The sequence below is a fragment of the Alligator mississippiensis genome, chromosome 6 (assembly GCF_030867095.1).
Source record: "Alligator mississippiensis isolate rAllMis1 chromosome 6, rAllMis1, whole genome shotgun sequence".
In the NCBI taxonomy this organism is placed as follows: domain Eukaryota; kingdom Metazoa; phylum Chordata; order Crocodylia; family Alligatoridae; genus Alligator; species Alligator mississippiensis.
This window is the reverse complement of record NC_081829.1, coordinates 73,065,158-73,085,016: the sequence shown is the minus strand read 5'-3', so window position 1 is coordinate 73,085,016 and position 19,859 is coordinate 73,065,158. Positions and strand designations below refer to the sequence as shown.

General features: G+C 39.8%; 1 protein-coding gene across 3 annotated transcripts in view; it reads left to right on the top strand.

Moving 5' to 3' along the window:
* Window positions 1–19,859, top strand: part of ADGRA1 (adhesion G protein-coupled receptor A1) — a 593,458-nt gene that overhangs the window by 325,040 nt on the left and 248,559 nt on the right. For 2 of the 3 annotated variants that reach the window (XM_014607805.3, XM_019484192.1), the window contains 3 exons: window positions 6,564–6,713; window positions 11,921–12,082; window positions 15,537–15,752. In XM_014607805.3, the coding sequence (XP_014463291.2) occupies window positions 6,564–6,713; window positions 11,921–12,082; window positions 15,537–15,752 (528 nt within the window). Of the gene's footprint in view, window positions 1–6,563; window positions 6,714–11,920; window positions 12,083–15,536; window positions 15,753–19,859 lie in introns of those variants that run through there. The other variant, XM_019484194.2, reaches the window with a different exon arrangement.

Here is a 19,859-nt window from a genome sequence, read left to right as displayed (position 1 = left end):
CCCAGAGTTGATTTGGGGCTTGGAGGTCCACTCCAAGCATCAAGTAAGTCATTTGTGAGTCATGGGCATGGCTATAACATGACTGGAGGCCATAATATAGCCCCTATGGCATGGCTAGGACCATCTTAAAGGAGAAGTACACCCTGTAGAGTTTGGGCAGAGTAGTCCTGAGGCTTGAAGTAAAAGGAAAGTAACCTCTGGGGTTAGAAAAAGAGAAGATGCCTAAGGAGTGGCTACCCTGTCCTATGGAGGCAGCCTCCCCTTTAAGATGTTAAGATCAAGTCGAGGCAGGTGAGGCAGGAGGTGGAAGAGGCCAGGAAGAAGTTGCGGGTGAGTCAGATCACTAGGGGGTATCAGACACCAAGAAGGTTGGATATCCCAAGCCTGTTACAGTAGCATACATATAGAGGCTAGGGACAGAAGTGACATATAAACAGGTTTAAGTGATCACAAACTAGTTTAAACTTGTAACAGAACAGAAGTTTAGTGCATGTAAAGTGCTTTCAAAATGACCAAAACCAATTTAAGATAAACCTGGTTGGGTGTAGTTTCAGACTTATCTGATTTAGGTCAAACTGTTTTATGGAACTTCTGCCACAGATCCCTTCCTGGTTCAAGTTAACTCACAGTCTCCCAGCATCCCAGAATGCTTTGCAGCCCCGGGCTATGCTGTCTGCTCCAGTAGAGCAGGGACTGTCTCACCCCTCTGTTCCTTAGCCTGCATCCTGCCTGTGTCCATCAGCCCATAGAGATGGGGTGGGATGGACAGAGGAGCAGACCCCCAGGCCCTCCTAGCTACAGCACATGGGGGGAAGGAAAGCCCTTGTGGTGGGGGCTTTTCAACCCTCAGCAGCCCTCCTTGTCCCACTTCCCAGCTGTTGATTGCTTCAGCTGCTGCCACAGGAGGGAGAGAGAAGTCCTCTGGGCTGGGTGCCTAACCATGCTGCCCAGTGTGGGAGCACTGGTGAACCCCCACCTTGGGGGGCTTTCCCCTACCTCAGCCTGGGGTCCCCCAGCTCAGGCAGCTGAGGGAGATGAAGGGAATTATTCCCTTCCCAAGACCCAGAGCTGCTTGCCTTAGGCCCTACGAATCTCAGTCAGCCTCAGGGAGTAGAGAGAAATTCTCTTGCTCCTCCACAGCCAGTTTTGCCTCAGCTGCTGCAAGTCTGAGGCAAAACTAGTGCAGGGGAGTGGAAGAATTCCCTTCCAGTCCCTGAGGCTGCCCCAGGCTAGCCCTGAGACTTGCAGGGTCTAAGGCAAGCAGCTCGGGGGTTCAGGAGAGGACAGCATGGGGTTGGGGACACTTGGCTGGGCTAGCGGTGGCAATGGCCAGCAGGCTGGGAGATGCACTCTAGTGCCCCTGCCTAGTGGCCTGGGTCAGTGCAAGCCTCCCCCTGCCTTTCCCAATTGAAAACTGAATGTCTGTTCATTTGGTTATTGGTTCAACCTATGCAGCTTAGAGGAAGCTGCCTAGTTTGAATCACAGCTTAGAGGAAGCAGCCTCGGGCTTTTTGACTGTCTGTACTTAGCCATATTGGCGTCAGTCTCGTTAAAAAAATGTTTTCTGTATAGTAGTGGAGCCAGATCTGGATCACAGGGGATCCTACTAGCATCTACAGTAGCGCAGTCACAGGGGCAGTGACACAGATTGGGCAGCAGCACCAGTGTGGATCAAGTGGTGGCAGCAATGCAGATGAGGCAGCAGCAGGTCCAGTGAGGGTTGTGTCTGCATGGTCCTCCCTTACCCCCTGCCTCTGACAGCAACTAGCCCAGCCTCCCAACTTCCAGTAGCCCGCTGGACTGCCATTGGTCCAAATGACACAGGTCCTCAAAAAAGATCCAGCTTGTGGGCTAGATGTTTGACAATCCTGATATATAGCATATTAGAATTTTTTTTTTTTTCTGTTGCTTAAAAGCATAGACACTGCATTCTTTCCAGTTCTGAAAATACAATAGCCCAATGTGACCATGGTGTTTTAACGGAGCATCTGGTGACCATAGTTTTATTGCACATCTTGGAAGAAGCCTATGTTTAGGCACACATTTGGGACGTTAAAGGCAAGATTTGGTGAGAGTCGCTATTAGAAGGCTTTTTGAAAACAGAGAGCCTCAGTTTTCAATAGGAAAAGGGTCTGCCATATCTTCTCTTCCACAAAAGAAAGTATTAAAAAAATCATTTTTTAAATCATTCTCTACTGTATTCACCAGGCACCTCATTCTCTTCTGTATTACTCCATTTTTACCCCACCTTCATAACTACATATAATTATTTGCTAAAAGTCATATATAGGGCCATTAATGTCAAAGATAGAAATAGTCCCCTTTATTATTTCTTGCAGTCCTGTCTCACTGAGTCCACAGCTGGAATGCTTCTATAGTCCTGGTTAAATGTGCATGTCCAAGTGGAGCAAGGCATATAAGATAATTTTAGAAGCTCTAGAGAAATAGAGATTTTTTTATACTGACATTAAGAATATCACATGCTTCTGGAGGTTAATGGAAAAAAACCCCACAGGCCAAATGGTTTATTTTGGAGAAGGAAAATGAGAAGTAAGACTGAAGATTGGGGAAGTTGAGGCAAAACAGGGGTCAAGAAATAAAAGGAGGGAATTTTGTAGAAGGGAGAATGGTTCTTAGAACTGTACAACCCTGCACTTGCTTCCATGTCTGCTTTCATCTGCCACCCTACACTCATGCCTCTGCTTAACCTGTCTCACTCAGCTACTCTCTTTTGTCATCTTCCATTCTTTCACTGATTTCTGATCAGCCTCCCTCCTACACTAAGCTTATTTTACCTGCCCAGAATTTATTTCTGTTGGCTAGAAATTACCACACTTCTCTCCTTTCACTAGCATTTTTTCAAAATAAACAAACATGCAAATATGTGTGTGGGCTTTGATTTCAGCCTAACAATTTGAACATTATCATGGTTTATTGAAACTCTCACCACACCCTTCTTTCCCATAATTCTATACGTTTCCTATCATTCCCTATGTTGGTCATGGAAATTGCTAAATCTCATGAGAGAGGCTGCGTACTGCCAGCACACATTATTTTATTCAATCAACCCTTTAGATTGTATGTTTTCCAGGTCAGGAAGCATTTACACTTTCATTTCTGTAAAGCACTAAATGAATACATTATACCAGTTATGCTCTAGCTTGACTATGAAAAAGTAATTAGGAGCAGCATATACAGCGGATGTGTGTTTGAGTTAATATCTTCTTGTGCTCAGTACAAAGTTTAAGTAGCTTTAGTAGGCACAGAAGAGAGATGTGCAGACTGTCTTCTGTGCCTACTAAAGCTACTGCTGGCTGGACTCTTGTTTTTATCTGTTTAGTTCTGGGAAGGTCATATTCTAGTTTATTACCTGAAAAAAAAAAGAAATATTGGCATGATACTTAACAAACAGTGCTATCAGAGGTGTAGAGGAAAGAGGAGAATTACTTGTTGATCTCTTATTCCCTTGGGACTTCTTCAGAAAAAGGACATCAGAGATACCATTTGAATTAAACTAAACTAAAACATATGTGCAATATTGTGACAACAGAACAAGGAAATAAAATCTTGAAATATGATTTGTCTAGAACAGTTGGTATGTAAATCTAAACTTAAAAAAAAAGTTCTTATGAAGGAAAACTGAGGTTAATCTGAAGAAAAGAAATTAAATAAAATAGTTTGGCTGGTGGCATACTACAACAAAGGTCTGCCTTTATTTTTCCTGGTCACTTGATTTGCCTCTGTGCCTGTTGTTTCAACAAATGAATACAGTAGATTTTCTGTTTCAGGCTTCTGCCTTTATTCTGGAAAACTACCTGCATCTCACACATACCAGCATTTTACACATATGTATACACATTTTCTTTACAGAACTTATGTTTTTATTTCTGTTTTCATTAATCAATTTCCTGGGTTTCACTTTCTCTGTTGGAAGAGTTTTAAAAATCATATTATTCATCAATATTTTTTATTCTTATGATTATTTAATATGAAATTACATGTTTGATAAACCATTAAATTGTTTGACACTTTAATATCATAATTATATTAAATGATTATTAATAATGATGATAAAAGTTGCAGCATAATTGCTTGCTTGTAATTTTCTAATGCCTTTTTGTTTGCCACTCAGGTGTTAGATAGTTGTCAGTGCCTGAAAATTTTGTTTTTGGAGGGATGAGGAAAATTCTTTCTCCTGCCTCCCCTTCACCTCTCCCCTTTTTTTAGTAGTTGCCTAACATGGAGAAAATGCATGTATCTGCTGTAAAAGTATTGTAGCCTGCTGTAAAAACAACACTTGAGATTTGACAGCTGAAATTTTTAAAATTTGGCATGAACATAGTTTGATTTTTGCTAATATAATCGTATTTTATTGAATTAACTCAGGGGGAGGACATATGTAACAGTTATATTGGTTTCAAGTCCTGTTTCATGCAGGCTTAAGGCTAGTCATTTTGCTCAGGTATACCATTATAGGAACATGAAAACCGTTAAACAGGAATATTTGATATAGGCTTGCAAGTAGCAAATCTCTTTAGAGTTGAGAATTAAATTTGTTCACAGCTTCAAAAACATTTTAAAGTTCTTTGTTGAACAGTTTTATTAAAAATTTGGCAAGGCTTTTAAAGTTCATGCTTAAATTTAAGTATATATTTCAGCATCCTTATGGACAAGTGTTTAGTGCTTATATATTTTACTGAGTATAAACCAAAGCACTCAGTACTTTGCAAGAATTAATGTAAATTGGTTCTGATATATTTTTAGCATTTAGGTAAGAGTCTAGTTCATAGACTGGCTTTGATTTTCTTGTTGGAAACCTAATATGCTGTTATAGAACTGACCCCTCAAACATGTAGAGTTCAACATAGAACGATATCCAAAATATTAAATTGTATAAGTCAACAAAATCAATAAAAATATCCTATGATTCTGTAAGGGCCGTGGCAGATGTTACACTTAAATCATGATTAACCAGTTATTCATGTCTTAAGTAGTAGCCCAGCCACACATTCAAGCAATTAATATATGATAAAATGGAATAAGCCACAAAATACATGTAATAATTTTGTGGCTGGTTCCCATGACGGCTTAAATTGAATATGTTGTCAGTGCACTCCCAGCTTTGGGAGCTCAGTAGAGCCATTCAGTACAGTGTATCACTCATGAGGCTGGGAGTGCCAGTCAGCTGATGGGCTCTTCCACCCATAGAAATACTGAGCACCTACCTTGCTCCTTTCCAGTGCAGGGGAGCCAGGATCATGATCCCAGGCCCCTACATTGGCAATAGGTTGTGACTGGGATCTGATCTCACAATTGTTCCTCCTGCCATGCACATGTGGCATGCCAGGAAGCATGATTGCTGAGATCAGGAATCAGATCCTCTCATGCCTTTAAAAGAATGTCTTGTAGTGGCCTAAGTTTCTGTTATGTTTTGTAGAATTTTCTCACGGTGCTTTTACACTTCACTCATGGCTGGAATTATATAAATGTATCAATTGGTAGCAAACATTATGAATTAATAAAAAAAACTTTACCTGTAATATGCACACAGAAATTAACCCTCCAACTAACCCTCCATTTTTAAATGGAATCTGGTAGCTAGTATTTCAAAAAACTTACAAGGATATGCCTGAATGCTGAGCTGCTGAAGAACAGAGAGCTTGAAGTGCTGATTCTGCACAGCCAGGGGGGCCCTGGTACACACGTGTCAGCATGCTCCATAGTCTCCCTCAGTCTTCCTGGACACAGAATGGCAGCAGTGCACAGGGCCGAATGGATTGGCTGACCCAGACGCTTCATCAGCCTGGTTGTTTCTACATGTGCTCTGTGAGTGGGGGAGTGCTTTAATTAGAGCACCGCTGAAAGTTGCTTTAATTAAAGAGCCTGGAGCATCTCATGTATCAGCATCCTCACGCTTAAAAATGGTGGCAAGGTCACTTTAACTAAAGCTCATCTAATGAGCTTTAGTCAAAGTACCCCTGCCACCACTTATAAGTGCAGGGATGCTGATAAATGAGATGCTGGAGTCTGCTGGAGCACGGTAATTACCACGCTTTAGCAGACTCAATTAATCAAGCCTGCTTCAACACGCTATAATTACAGCACATTGGAGCTGCTTCATTGCTTATGTATAGATACCTCCTATCTCCCTTCAGCACAATTTGGGATTGTGACGTGGGTGTATTCTACTCCCTGTTTGCCTGGAGCACCAGAGTCCAGCAAGTGACGTACTTCTTGGGGAGGAAAGCACCTTGGGATGTTGGAGGGCAGTGCTTTGGCTTCTTTGAGGAGAGAACATGTCCAGACATTTGCTTTCTCAAGAGAAACTCTCTCTGGAATTTTTTAACGCTGATTATTCCCAAGTTATTTTTCTTCTGGAGCAGCCATTTTTACTCTGGGAGAAAAAATCCTAAACGTCTGTACATCTGTGGTTTCTCCTGGGAGATGAGCGATCCTCCCAGGAGAAACCAAGTGTCTGTACATGGCCTTTGGTTGCAATACTAGCATGTACATAAGTCTCTGTAACCTAGATATTATATGTAATGCTTTGGATTTATTTTCAGATGCACATCAATGGAACCACTGCTCCTGAATTTTCCCGCCAGCTGATGGCTTACACAAGAGGTGCTTCCAACTTTGCAGATAAAATGGATATTATATATTTAGCTTTCATAATGGAAAAATTAATAGGCTTCATGGATGAAGTTGAAGATGTAAGATACTAAATTATCTAATATATTCATTCAAAAGCATGTACTTTACTTTTTTACATGGTGTTTTTTTAATGTATTCTGGCATACATTGCAACACAGCATCTAACATTTCTTACTGGACTTGTGAATTTATATGCTCTGAATACTCAGCAGTGTGTTTCTTCATGCCCAAGAGGAGGTTTGTGCCTTCCCATCTGACTGGCAGAGCCATTGCTGCTTTGAAACAAAATATTGTACTTCAGAATGCAAACCGTTTACTTTATTTTGAGTCATTTAAAAATATACAGTGGATAATATATCAGAACTCCAGATGCTTTCCCATCTGGATGTTCGCTTAACTGTCTGTGTGTCACAAATGCTTATTCTGTTTCTTCTGTACCATCAACAGAATAAGTATGAAAGATGTTTTCACTAAAGTTTTGAGGAGCTAAAAATGTATATTTCTTGTTATATGAAGATGAGAAAATGCTTCTTTCAAAGGATAACTTTCTATAGAAGCTTTTAGCACAATGGATGACAGTTACAAGGAAATTTAATAAAAAGTTATGGAAACCTCAAGGGGAAAATAGCTTTTTTTTATATATAGAGAACAGCAAGGATATTCATAATAGTTTTCAATGTTAATTTTCAGAGTAACTACTTGCATAAAGATTTCTTAACCTGTAACTTTTGCATACATGCTAGTTAGAGTTAAAACATTTGTTTTCTTTAAGTTTCATGATTTTCATTTCTTTCTGGCTTTGGGGTTTGTAATAGTTAATATTTTAGTACCACTTTAATAATGCCTCCAACTTTAATTTCATCATCATATGCCAGACCTAAAGTGCATACCAAATGCTCTCCAAGAGTCATATTTCAAAGCTACAACTGCATTTTAGCTTCTTGGCTCAAAATCCCAATATGATGATGTTGCTTTTTAACACAGTGTGAGAATTTACCATCTGAGTAGAAAAATTCCTATTAATAATTATAGTTCCCTCCCTTTATTCTATTTTGGTTCTGATACTGACAGTTTATACATTATTCGCTACATAAGCAAGCACCACTTCATATCTCCTTATGGGCATCCCTATCCTTCCTTATGAAGGAGCTTCTAGTCCTATACACTATTCAAGTATCCACACAATTCCACCCTTCTTCCCTGATAATCCATGTCAATTATGTCCCAATCCCTCACACTACATACCATTTCCATCCTCTCTGCTAATGGCTCCCTTTGTTTCCTCCTCCCACTTTCAGCCTCAGTTTGTTTCATGTTGCTTCCTGGGCTTGGAAATGCTTCTAACTTCCAGGTTTACTAATCAGCTTCATCTCTTTCAAATCCCTCATTACCACCCTGATTTTACCTATTTATATGTTCCTGAACTGTTGTCTTTTTGCCATGCAATCCAAGTGACAAGCGCCTTATCCATATGTGGAAGTTGCACTGATTTTGCTAAAAATTGCTTTCAAATAATGCAGTCTTCTGTACAGACATACCCACACAGTTAAAGTTGAAGCAATAAATTCCAGAGTAGTTTGAGCCAGAGTAAACCACTTCCAGGTGCAGCATCTACATGTGCACCCAGGACAGCACCAATGTGAGCCAGGGCAGAACAATTTACACCAGGGTCACTTCTGCCTTGCTTGGCCTGGGCTGTCAGGAGGCACAAAAAGTCAGCCCCAGCCTCTGGATGGTGGTTTTGGGTGGCAGAGGGGCTGACTGGGGCACAAGGGTGCTGGCTGGGCTGACTGGGTGCAATTTACACCTGTGTTCAGCATCTAGACATGGGTTTAATCACACTTAGGGTGCAGACACAAGTGCAGCTCCCAGCTGTAACTCAGGATGATTTCTGCAAAGAGTTCTGAGTTACAACGTTATCCCAGACCAAACAGAAGTTCACTATTGGTTTTAGTGGGTAGGGGAATCTAGTGCCTGACTGAAATCCTGCAGCCAAATTTCCATAGCAATGGTTAAGGTTCTCTGTCACTGCTTGCTATTTTCAGAATGGGAGGGGGGAAAGGTAGTTGAGGGAGCTCATTCTTGGGGTTCCCCAGCTGGTGTTGAAGGTTGGGAGTGAATTGGAGCCCCCCACCACCTCAGGGTTGGGGAGACTCCAATATACCTGCCCCACCATTCAGAGGGGCTGGAAACCACCCAGACTGAACTCCCTTTGCTCCATTTCCCCCCTTCCATTCTAAAAACAGGAACAAGCTGGGAGCTTTACAGATACAAGTTACAAAAGACGCTACATTTTGGAATGTCTTTATCTGATACCTCATGCAATGGGTCATATTTTCACCCAATTGGCCGTTTTTGAAGCTGTCTGCAACCATGCACTTGGGTTTGGTCAAAGCTATAGACTGCTTTCTGTGGCCAAATCAGGCAAAAAATGTCACTTTTGTCTGCACCCTTAATTACCCCATCATAAGATAATACTGTCAGTACTATTTTATGAAGACATTAATTCATTTGCTGCAGCCTAATAGTGTTACACATATAGATGGTGATGCTTTACTCAGCAGCTAATTAGTTTACTTTGCAGTTAAGCGTGCACATGGGTGTGGACACTATATATTATATTGTAACTGACTTATAGCTCAAGTTAAGTTAATATGTCAGTTGTGAATGAATAAAAGTGTGTTCAAAGAGATTTTCATTAATTTAAATAATTTTTAGTTAAACTGGTACAACTTCTGTGTTGAGACACTCCTTAAAGCTATCTCTCAGCCAGTGCTGAATTTTACTTCATTGAATGATTTCCTAATCCTGTCTGGTGTTAATGTCGCACACTGTGGAGTTTCTGCAGTTAATATCTCCTGGCTAATTAATTTCAGTGTAGCATATCTTACTATTGAGAGGACATATTTATATTTAGTCCAGATTGTCTTTATTTGAGAGCATGCCATTATTCTCTGTTTTATTTTTATTTTAAAATACGATTTTAAAATCCTGGATGTCCTATCTTTTATGTATCTATTATTATTCTGACCCTATTGAATTGTTGCTTAGCTGAGCTATATAAGTTTTAATTTTTTTTTCATAAATTACTCTGTCCACTTTCTTAATCTTTTTTTATTGCTGTTCACCATGTCAATTACACAATTTGTCAACAACCGTCTAGTGATTACGTTTCCAGACAAGGAAAAATAGTTCCAATAGAGTTGCTTAGGAACTTTATAAAGAGGTCCCATCATGTCTTTCTCCTTGGGAATGGAAGTGCTTAATACAAAATTTAAAATTGTATTGTTTTTTAGGACCATAAACTCAAATCTAATTTTTATACTTAAGCCATTCCTTAAGTCTATTTCACTATTACTGCTTTCAAGATGTTTTCCTTTTACTGAATATTTGAAAAACTTCAAGTGAAGATCCCACAACTTCTTTAGACAGGGTTTTCATTTTTCAATTGCTCTTCTAGTTGGGAAGTTTTTTCATGAGATTTGATATCAGTTACCTTGCCACAGTTTAAACCCATTGCTCTATGCCCTGTCCTCTGTAGAAAGAGAGAATAATGTTTCTCTACCTTCTGCTTGGCAGCTGTTCAGATATTTGAAAATTGCTATCCTGTCTCTTAAATCTCCCTTTGTCCAAACTAAATAAACCTTGTTATTTGGTCTTTTTTCACCTGGCTTGCTTTCCAACCTCTTTATCATCTTCATTGCTCACCTCTGGATCCTCTCCAGTTTCTCTGTATTCTTTATAACGCAGTGCTCAAAACTGGACACCATATTCCAGCTGAGGTGTAACCATTATTGAATAGTGATACCAGTAACATACTTACACTGGATTTTTTTAATGTAAAATTGCATTTGTTCTTTCTGTGACTGCATTACATTGCCAAACTCATGTTCAGTTTGTGATTCACTGCAGCTTTCAAATTGTTCTCAGTAGTACAACTGCCAAACTACTTATCCTCCCTATTCCATATTTCAATTCCAGAATATCTCTTGGTACCTTGTTCACATTAGAACTCAGTGTTCAATACTTATATTTCCCGAATAATATTAGTTAGTGTGTGTGTGTGTGTGTGTGTGTGTGAACTGAAAAAATGTCACATCTACACATGTGGAACAGAAAATTTCTTTCAGTATAATTTTTCCTTACAAATGTTTCCCTTCTCCAGTACTATTTTTTTTTCTTGGAGTCTTTTTATATAATATAGGATACTACTTAAAAAAAAGTAAGATCAACGTGAATTTTAATTGGTTTAACAAATAGATTAAAAATAAGGTGATTACAATCATATTTGCCTATTTTCTGAAGTGTATATCTCTTAACTTTGCCATGTAGGACAAATTTCTTTAAGGACCCTAAGAGAGTGGGTTCTGATCTTCTTTCTTGAGTTTACTAGAGCTTTTACAGTACAGATCCACAGAAGCAAGAAAATGAAATAACAAATGTTTAACTGATTTTCAAAGGGGCTGTGGACCTGCAAATCTTGCTAACTTAAAATAGAATGAAGTGTGAGTTAACATTTCTAGAAATTGGGCTGTCATAGACTGTACATAGAGACAGTGACATAGACTGTACATAGATAGTGAAATCAACCACACATAATAGTGCCTAATCCACAAATATTTAAAAATAAAGAAAAAGAAAAGAAGGATTCCTTTAAATCTCGTTTATATTTAGTAATTAAAGGTGTTATTTGTAATGATAAGAAAGAAAACATTGTTGCCAAAGAAGCATTTGAGGCTTTCTGGTAAATTATTGTACCTGTCAAAATACAACACACTCGTATTATGGGTCCTACAATATTAATCCTAAAAGTACCTTCATTTTGTGGGTTTCATCCTCTCTACTATCTGAAATATGTAAATGAAGTAGTAAATGAAAAACTCAAAATTACCAACCAGAGTTGATCACAGCTATAATCAACAAGTAAAGTAGGAAAACCCTTAACTTAGTTTATTTACTAGGAAAAAGTAAGACTGATAGCATCTGCTTTAATCCCAAATTAATAATTAAAAAAAACCTAATCAACTAGCCAACCAATCAAACAAGCCAAATAAAAGTGACTATCTCACAGTTAAGTAGTGAACATCTTGTTTATGTTAGTTAACACTTCTGTGTTCTCAGTTTCTGTATTTCTCTACATTTAATGATTTAACAGAGGGGCACATCTCCCTAAATGATAGAAGATTCTGACTTTCAATTGCACTCATCACCGGTGTTGTTGCTTTAGTTGTCTAATAGTTTTCCTTGTAATGACTTTTCCCTACAGCTTGGAGATGCTATAGTTGAAATTGCCAGTAATGTGATGTTAGTAGATGACCATGTATTATGGATGGCACAAAATGAAGAGAAAGCTTGTACCAGGATTGTACAGTGTGTGGAACACATTGCAAGTCAGATGCTGACCAGTAATACTCAAGTTATTTCAAAGGTATCTCATAAAATCACAACACTTTTTGTTGGGATGTATTTTCTATCATGGTTTCTTTAGCAATTTGCATATACACTTAAGTTTAGTAGAAGACTGCAAATTTTACATTATGTTACTGATTGTCAAAAAGGACAGTTATAGGTACTATCACTTATGTATTTCCTCTAAGACATACCACTACAATAATAAATATTCACTATATCAGTCATTGATGATTCTGCAACTATAGTAAAATAAAAAAAAAAATAAAATTCACTTCATTTGTAGGTTGGCCCTCACAGTGGTATCTGGGTCCTTTTTAAAAAGATTTGAATTGTGTCAATTAAGAGTTCCCGCAAGAGAAAAAACAATAGGCTCCTTTGTTGTCTGCAACTTTTAATGTGGCTGTCAGATATGATTCTAGATATTATTAGCTTAAGCCATTTAGGGAGACCTGGCCAAAAAGGTGCATCTTACAGTTCTTTAGAAAGGTAGTAAATTTTGTGCTTGAGCTTTTTTCAGTAGAGAGTAAATTGTAGAAGCTTGAACCTTCAACCAGGAATGTTCCATAGCTTCCCTTTAGGGATGATCAGCACTCTATACCATAAGGCTAAATACAGATGTTCAAAAGCCCCTGGTGGAAGTGCTCTAATTTATCTCACTTTACTCAAACTGCAGTAAGTTGGAGTGGGAGCCAACTGAACAGACATTTGCTGTTCAGTGGTGGGGAAGGGCTTTCAGTCTGCCTGCTCACCTCCCAGAGCATCCTGTCTCCCCAGAACCACTCCCCTACCAACTAGCTACTGTCAGCAGTTGCTGCGGGGGGGGGGGGGGAACAGGACACACAAAGAGGGGAAACATAGCCCCTCCACTGTGATGGCCCCCCACAACTTTCTGGCTGGGGCCTCGGGGTGGGGGAGACGAGCGGGGAGGCTCGGCTTGCATGGGAGAGACACCCTGGACTCTTTCCCCTGCAGCCCCTCGCAATGCTGCTGGCCTAGAGTGGCTATGGGAATAGACAGAAACTCCCTTCCCCCCCACACTAGGCTGCATGCGGGCCTGGGATCCAAAGCTATCACTGACTTGAGTCAGCAACAGCTGGGGCATGTGGCTGGTGCTCAGGCAGAGCAAACAAGCTCTGTCTGAGGCTAGAGTGCAGCCCTGAACAACATTACCTGGGGCAGCAGCAGTTGTACTCTAAGTTAACACTCAAGAATGGCATCTAGATGTTTGATAAAGTGATCTAACAGAAAATAGTTTAGGGCAGTACACATCCATCCAGGGTTAACCTAGTGTGTGAGCTACCATTTATGAAAGCACTTTATTTTCCAGGAACTTCTGGTCTGTTATGACTGTAACTCATGGGTGGCCAACCTGGGTCCATGCATGGCACTAGTGGCACAGGCAGTTCACGTGTGTGGCACATGGCAGATTGGGGATGGAGCAAGAAGCACAATGGCAGATAGGGCAAGAAATAGAAAACAGAGTAACAGATTGGGCAGGTAGCACAGGGCAGGAACAGGAAGCATAGGAGAGGATTTGGCAGGGGAAGGATGTTAGAGTGGCACTCGGGGAAACTGGAGGGCTAATTTATGGTACTCCTGCCAAAAAAAATGTTAGCCCCCACCGCTCCAACTTATAACAAGAAAGGGTCTGTTGGTATAAACATCTTGTTTATTTTAAATGTCATTTAAAATGTTATTTTAAATGCCATAGTTCATACTTGTCCCTGCTTTAGGTGGATGTTATCATTCCTATCCAAAGTAATCTTGTTTGCAAAAAATGTAAATATATGTCCCTAATCCATTTGCTGTCCTTTAGCTTTTTTCTTCTTATAGTTTTCTGTATGAGAATTGGAATACAGTTGAGTACAGCTTACAAATAAACAAAGCTGTGGACTTTCATATATAGTCTCACACAATACTAAGCAACTTCTGTTCCTTTTGGAGTTTAGCCAGCAAGCAATTAGCCAGTAAACTGCTTCACTGAAAATGCAGTAGTTTCTTTCAACAGAGTAAAACTGCACAAAGCTTGTGGACATTAGCTTTAGATGTAATCTCTGTAAAACTAAATCTCCTGATAAATGTAGCAGTAGTAAACCATGGCCAACACCCAATGCCTCTGGGGAGACTTAAAAACACCCTGATGTATATAGCTGAAAAAGTAGGGGGTGGGGAGCGGTACGGCAGGATGGGAGCCACCAGCAAAGCCCAGAAGCATAGGAAATACCCATAATAGAAAATAGGCATAGCTACACCTAGACCATACCCGACCAGTTACTGTTCAGCCTTCTTGAACATCTCCAGTGATGGTGAGTCCACAACTTCCCTAGGCAGTCTATTCCACTGCCTCACTATTCCAACAGTGAAGAAGTTTTTCTGAATATCCAATCTAAATTTACTTTGTTGCAACTTCAAGCCATTGGTCCTTGTCCTCCTTTCAGTGGCAAGAGAGAAAAGGTGGTTTCCCTCTTCTTCATGGCAGCCCTTCAAGGATTTGAAGGGTATTATCATGTCCCCTCCTAAGTGCCTTTGCACAAGCTGAACATGCCTAGTTCCTTCAGCCTCTCCTCGTATGACTGCCTTCCAAGCCCTTGATCGTCTTTTTTGCCCACCTCTGGACCCCTCGAATTTCTTCATGTCTTTTTAAAAATGTGGAACCCAGAGCTGCATAAAGTACTCCATATGAGGCCTATCCAGTGCCGAGTAGGGAGGCACTATCACCTCTCGTGTCTTACACCTACTGCTTCTGTTGATGCAGCCCAAAACTATATTTGTCTTTTGTGTGGCTGCATCACACTGCAGGCTTGTATTGAGTTTGTGGTCTATGAAGGCTCCCAAGTCTTATTCCCTAGTGCTACCATCCAGCCAGCTGTCCTTCATTTTGTATTTATGTTTTTGAATATTCCTGCTTAGGTGTAACACCTTGCGTTTGTCTGCGTTGAACTTCATCCTGTTTGTTCTAGCTCACCTTTCCAATATGTTGAGAACCCTTTGAATTGTGCTCACATCCTCCAACACATTCTCAATCTTTTCCAGTTTCACATCTTCCGCAAACTTGCTCGAGGAGCTTTCTGTGCCAGCATCCAAGCTAAGCTAGCTCTGACAAGCAAGCTCAGACATTAGAACCAGGGCTAGGGTAGTCCAATCCACAGATCAGAGTCAGAGCCTAATCAGAAACTAAAGTCAGTGCCTGAGATCGGTAATTAGGACAGGGACTGGAGAATGGGCAGGACCTGGGAATCAGACAGGAACTGGATATGAGAGTTAGGCAGCAACCAGTGTAGGCGCTGAAGATTAGGCTTGGAAGGAGGGATGTTATGTGGAGACAAAACTTAATCTTAGTGGGATTACTCACAGTCCAAAGGAGACATGTTGATATTTTTTTTCCTACGTATGCATGAGAGAGAGAGTATACCCAATGCATAATTTATGCTACTGATTCCCTTTAAAGTATATTTTTCAATTTTTGACAGGTGTCTCTTAATATTGCTCTGGAGGCCTTTATGATCAAACCATCAAGCTTCATAGGAATGACTTGCACAGCCTTTCAGAAAATATCTGCAAATTCAGACAGGTCATTGATCCGTGATGTGGGGAGTTGGGAAGCAGTTTATCACCCGGACCAATACCTGAATTTTAAGTGTAATACTGGCAGCATCAGTGGTTCCTTGTTGAATTTTTCTACCAAGGTAAGTGATACAAATGATTAATATAACTGACCATATAAATATTTTCATTTGTGTTTTCAAGCAGAGTTCTAATTGGATTGCTGCAGGAATCAAGTTGATGATATAAATTGTGTGATTTTTTTTTAATGTTGTCAAATGATTAACAGATGAAAATTTTACTTCCTGTTGGCCTTAACAATATAATACTGAGTGTCATAACAAGGCTTATTTTACTTCTGTGTGTTTTGTTGTGTAGATAAGCCTCAATATTGATTAAATGTTGTCATGCATGACATAAAATACATTGTATAAACAGAGGTGATTTTTATGAATATGTGTGCGTCATCTTCAAGTTGGTGGGAAGGCTGTGATTTAGGAAAGAGTTCTTGGGTGAGTTAAGATTGTAAAAAGTGTGACATTTTTAAGATCAGCATTTTTACTTCCACTAAATTGTTACACTCTTATCTCTAAAACTTGATATAATAGAACAGTGTTACCTTGGAGTTCTGGAGTAGCCCAAGGAGAACAGTAATAAATAAGCCTCTTAATAGAATTCATTATTATTATCAAATAATGAAGTGGAACAATTAAATTTTGATCTAGCAGGAAATAGAATTTTGCATTTGGTTGAGCGTGTTATTAGATTCAAGTGTTCTAAGGTTGAATTTCTGTTATCCTCCAATGTGATCTCATTTTAATAGGCTTATTTAATAAAATATTTAGTACTCTAAAATGAAACTTTTCTGGGTAAAACTATTACTAGCTTATTGAACTTTGAGAGCATTTTGATTGCAGTTATTTTCCCCCTTCTGCCTTTTAATCCTTTGTATGAATTATGTAATGTTCATGCTGTGCTAGAGGGAGTTCTCGGGAGCCCCTTAGAATTTTTAAAGGAAAAATCCTGTCACCAAACTGAAGGGAAAATTCGAAAAATTTCTTTCCTCTTATGTAGTTTATCCCCTCTTTGGACATTATTAACCCATGTATTCAAAGGGTGACCTATAAAAATGCTTCTGCTTTTGAAGAAGAATTTAACTCTTGAAATTTATGTCACTGAACCAACTGCAGGTATACTGAAACAGCAAGTGTGTATATGTATAGTGAGAGAGCCTCATATCTAGTTTCAGTGAGTAAAAATCCATTTTTTTAAACTGCAGGGGCAACATGTTTTTTATACTACTCTTTAGATCCCCGTTGTTCTATTATTATAACCGAATATAAGATTTCATCAGGAATGTACTTTTAATTTGATACCAAAGAAGTCTTGCAAATCAAGCAAGGGCTCCTTAAAAGGAAACTGTTAAGTTTTTATTTCATAACTTTATAATTCATTTTTCTTCTTGCTGATATTTATAAGAACTCCTTGAAAATGAAACCATTTCTTTAGACACATTTCCCTCTTCCAACACATATGAAAAATATTTTTCACATGAGTGCTGGGCTGTTGGAATCTAGCATCCATTTCTAGAAGAAAAGACCATTGAAACATTTGTTTAAAAAATGGCAGATTCTGTAAACAGATTTAAAAACCCCCCCCAGAGTGAATTTCTGACCCTACTTACTTTGACAGTCCCTTTAAGCTGCACACTGATATGTTCAGAGATTGTAGTTTGGCACAAATCATGCACCTCTTATCTGAGTGTTTATGCATTATAGGAAGATAATGATGACCTCTCTATATAGCATATAAGGTTACATTATGCTTCCCATTCTTATTCCATGTTTTTACTCACTCATAGCATTGGGGAAGTTTCACTTTTTGGGTTAAATTTTCCAAACTTAATGCACAGGTGAACAGGTGAACATTCGATGAGCTTTAGTTAAAGTGCCTCCACCACCATTTTGAAGCATGGGGATGCTGATGCACGAGATGCAGAGACTGCTGGAGGTGTGCTAATTAGCATGCTCTGGCAGACTCGATTAATTAAGCCTGTTCTGGCACACTGTAATTACAGTGTGTTGGAGCAGCCTCCCTGCATGTCTATAGGCATCCACTTTGAGGAGAGCAATCAAAGTTATTTTAACTGGTGATGTACAAAGTGAACACCCCATGAACACTATGCAGCCATCTTTATATTATGGCAAATGGCAACCACTTACCTCTGGTTCATTTTCTGTTTCTTCCCCCATTGTGAAGTTCCATCTGTGCTTCTGGCCTTGAGTCAATAGAGGGCAATAGAATTAAATAGTTATAATTGTCTGCTAATAAGGATTCCTTCTGTTACAACACTACTTGAGGGAATTGAGAGCTTGCTTTCAAATCTACATGATGTATAGAATGGAAACCCTCAGGGGTTGAATATACATAGAAAATCATGATAGAAAGAAAAAATAATGCTTTACTTTTTTAGCACACAAAGTAATTTTGGATTATATTAGATAGCATGAGAGAAGTGAGTTCATTAAGTAGATCATTACCTATCAAGAATGTGTGTATAAATTTATAAATATTATAGCAGCATGTTAATGGAGTTTATAGTTAGATTAATGGCAACGTCCTTGTATTTTCGCTAGGTTATTTATAAAATAATCTCTCAAAATTTACTCATCTTAAAGTTAACATGGAAGTATACATGCTGAGTAGATTTTGGTTTTCATTTTTATCTGAAGAGCAAGATGTTTTCATAAATTGGCTTTTCCCTGATACTTGCAAGTTAAATAATACTTTTTTATTTTGTTTTAAACAATGGGCTGGCTATAGTCACCTCTCATGTAATTTCTATCTCCGAATAAGTGGTACTCAACTTTCTGGCCCCACTGGCCAGATAAGTGGTATGGGGCCATAACCTGTGGATGGGGTGGGTCTATGGGCCAGATCCAGAGCAGGGTCAGTATGCAGGTTAGGTCCACAGGTGTGAGCGCATGCACTGGTCCAGCCCTGTGCATAGGATCCAGGTGTGCCTCAACCCTGCCTACTGTCCAGGCTCTGAGCACGAGGTAGGTGTAACATACAGATTTAGTGATCTGGTTGTGTTTTGTACTTTTTAAAGCTGTAAGTAACTATGAAAGATGCAAGAAAATGGAGAATCTGAGCCAGAGTTTATTTATTAAGTTTGACCATCTTAAATTTGAAATGAATGCTTAATGTTATTGTTGTTTCTTTAGAATATTGCTTTTCAGTTCAATAGTCTTTGAATATTACCCTAATTAGAGCTGGATAATAGGGTTGTGTGAAGCTTTGGTCTCTGATTTGATTCCGCAGACATTTGGCCCAATTCAGTGGCCAAAACTCTGAATCTGAATTGAATCAGAAGATCCTTTAGTCTCTCTGAATCGATTCAGAAGCCTCCGAATCAATTCGGAGAGATTCAGACAGATTCAGTGATTCAGACATTAAGCTTTAAATGTTTTTTCTACATATCTCTAGGTAGCAGGGGCTCATGATCACTTCAGTGCTGGGGTTCATGTAGAGTCCCGCAGAAGCACAGGGGGCTCCCCAGTATGCTCGACAGCAGACCCGGAAGTGGACCAGAAGCACTTCCGGGTCCAGCGGGGAGCGTGCTGCCCCCCCCATTCCCCCCTTCCAGCTCAGCGACTGGTGCCTCCTGGGTCTGGGGGGGCACCCAGGGTCCCCCTGTGGCTGATCACTGGGCCAGGTGGGTGCGGGGGGAGGGTCCCCTATGCACTCCCTGGCAGACCCAGAAGTGGACTGGAACTACTTCCAGTCTACTTCTGGGTTTGCTGCCAAGCACACTGGACAACCCCACCATGCTGCTGTGGGATGCTCCGTCCACCTCAGCACCGCAGTGATCATGAGCTGCACCTGCTACCTCAAGGTATGTAGAAGAAACTTTTAAACCTGTGCCTGTGTCTGAATCACTGATTCACTGAATCAGCATCGAATCGTCAGATTCAGATACGGCTGAATCGAATCAGGGACAGTGCTCTGAATTAGTGGATCAAATCACTGTCCCTGATTGGAGCCAAATCTGAATTGAATAGGGCCCATTTCGCACACCCCTACTGGATAACTGCAGAAAAAGAGACAAATATTGCAACTATATTTATTTGCTTCTTGACAGTAAAAGTGTCTTGTTCCTCAGAATTGTCTGAAGGAAGAGAACCATGATTTTGGCTCAAAAATGGACCAGAAGTGTCCAGATCTTTGCAGATTTTCAAATTCATATT